The 2500-nt window shown below is 53.9% G+C and overlaps 1 protein-coding gene across 1 annotated transcript in view; it reads left to right on the top strand.

The window, feature by feature from the left end:
- Positions 1 to 2500, top strand: part of LOC147470137 (galactose-3-O-sulfotransferase 2-like) — a 10235-nt gene that overhangs the window by 2632 nt on the left and 5103 nt on the right. Inside the window, exons 2-3 of the mRNA XM_086544954.1 lie at positions 1662 to 2043; positions 2384 to 2500. The exon at positions 2384 to 2500 is cut by the window's right edge and continues 48 nt beyond it. Coding sequence (XP_086401080.1) covers positions 1662 to 2043; positions 2384 to 2500 — 499 coding nt within the window. The remainder of the gene's footprint in view (positions 1 to 1661; positions 2044 to 2383) is intronic.

Raw genomic sequence — 2500 nt, 5'->3', positions numbered from 1 at the left:
CTCCCTCAGCCACATAGTTCCCCTTTCCCTCCCACAGCCACATAATTCCCCTTTCCCTCCCACAGTCACGTAGTTCCCCTTTCCCTCCCACAGCCACATACTTCCCCTTTCTCTCCCTCAGTCACGTAGTTCCCCTTTCCCTCCCTCAGCCACATAATTCCCCTTTCCCTCCCACAGCCACATAATTCCCCTTTCCCTCCCTCAGCCACATAGTTCCCCTTTCCCTCCCTCAGCCACATAGTTCCCCTTTCCCTCCCTCAGCCACATACTTCCCCTTTTCCTCCCACAGCCACATAGTTCCCCTTTCCCTCCCTCAGCCACATAGTTCCCCTTTCCCTCCCTCAGCCACATAGTTCCCCTTTCCCTCCCTCAGCCACATACTTCCCCTTTTCCTCCCACAGCCACATAGTTCCCCTTTCCCTCCCTCAGTCACGTAGTTCCCCTTTCCCTCCCACAGCCACATAGTTCCCCTTTCCCTCCCTCAGCCACATAGTTCCCCTTTCCCTCCCTCAGCCACATAGTTCCCCTTTCCCTCCCTCACCCACATAGTTCCCCTTTCCCTCCCACAGCCACATAGTTCCCCTTTCCCTCCCTCAGCCACATAGTTCCCCTTTCCCTCCCTCACCCACATAGTTCCCCTTTCCCTCCCACAGCCTCATAGTTCCCCTTTCCTTCCCTCAGTCACGTAGTTCCCCTTTCCCTCCCACAGCCACATAGTTCCCCTTTCCCTCCCACAGCCACATAGTTCCCCTTTCCCTCCCTCAGCCACATAGTTCCCCTTTCCCTCCCACAGCCTCATAGTTCCCCTTTCCTTCCCTCAGTCACGTAGTTCCCCTTTCCCTCCCACAGCCTCATAGTTCCCCTTTCCTTCCCTCAGCCACATAGTTCCCCTTTCCCTCCCTCACCCACATAGTTCCCCTTTCCCTCCCACAGCCACATAATTCCCCTTTCCCTCCCTCAGCCACATAGTTCCCCTTTCCCTCCCTCAGCCACATAGTTCCCCTTTCCCTCCCACAGCCACATAATTCCCCTTTCCCTCCCACAGTCACGTAGTTCCCCTTTCCCTCCCACAGCCACATACTTCCCCTTTCTCTCCCTCAGTCACGTAGTTCCCCTTTCCCTCCCTCAGCCACATAATTCCCCTTTCCCTCCCACAGCCACATAATTCCCCTTTCCCTCCCTCAGCCACATAGTTCCCCTTTCCCTCCCTCAGCCACATAGTTCCCCTTTCCCTCCCTCAGCCACATACTTCCCCTTTTCCTCCCACAGCCACATAGTTCCCCTTTCCCTCCCTCAGCCACATACTTCCCCTTTTCCTGCCACAGCCACATAGTTCCCCTTTCCCTCCCTCAGTCACGTAGTTCCCCTTTCCCTCCCACAGCCACATAGTTCCCCTTTCCCTCCCTCAGCCACATAGTTCCCCTTTCCCTCCCTCAGCCACATAGTTCCCCTTTCCCTCCCTCACCCACATAGTTCCCCTTTCCCTCCCACAGCCACATAATTCCCCTTTCCCTCCCTCAGTCACATAGTTCCCCTTTCCCTCCCTCAGCCACATAGTTCCCCTTTTCCTACCACAGCCACATAGTTCCCCTTTTCCTGCCACAGTCACATACTTCCCCTTTTCCTGCCACAGCCACATAGTTCCCCTTTCCCTCCCACAGCCACATCGGATCAAGGACCATCCCCGAGTGCGAGCCGCGACACAGCATCATGTACCTGAAGACCCACAAGTGCGCCTCCTCCACCTTCCAAAACGTGATCATGAGACACGTTAGGACCTACAACACGGCTGCCTACCCCGCCCTCACTGCTGCCACGGAGGCGAAGCTACGTGGATCCGTTTCCCCTGAGGGCCGTGGTGGCGACGCAGGGGACAGAGGCCGTACAGGGGATGGAAGGGGTATTGGGGAGACAGGGGATGCAGACGAAGGTGCTGATTACGAAGGAAGGAAGGAGAGTGCCGCTCGACCGGTCTTCGTGGCTGTTCCGAAGAAGGGGGTCTATCTCGGGAGTCCGGGGCTGTTTAGTGTTGAAAAACATATGGTAAGTGGCGTGTGTAATCATTACGGAGTGTCAGTTTCTTGGTGTCCTAAAGAATTTAGCGAATGCCAAAGTATATTGAAGGATATTGGCAATAACTGTATCAACATTTTCCTTACGTGTTTTTTTTTTATGTTACTAGCATCAGCCGTAATTTCTTTAAACATATAGGATAAGGTATTTCGTACGTAATGTCATTAAAAAAAATACAATAGCGACTCTGACAGCAACGATAACGGTATAGACAATCTATCTATCTATCCATCTATATCATCTTTATCTATTAGTTCAATCAACCCCGACATTACTCTATAAACTAAACCTCAACCCCAACCACCTCAAGAGTTCCCCAGGGCTCCTCCCTCCCAGTCGGCGCGCGGACGTGTTCGTAGCGCACACCCGCCTCGACGTCGGCCAGATGCAAAAGCTCATGCATCCGGACGCCCTTTGGGTCACCGTG

This window comes from Penaeus japonicus, unplaced genomic scaffold (assembly GCF_977035675.1).
Source record: "Penaeus japonicus unplaced genomic scaffold, GWHDUDI00000001_assembly GWHDUDI00000016, whole genome shotgun sequence".
NCBI lineage: Eukaryota > Metazoa > Arthropoda > Malacostraca > Decapoda > Penaeidae > Penaeus > Penaeus japonicus.
This window is presented reverse-complemented; position numbering and strand designations above follow the sequence as displayed.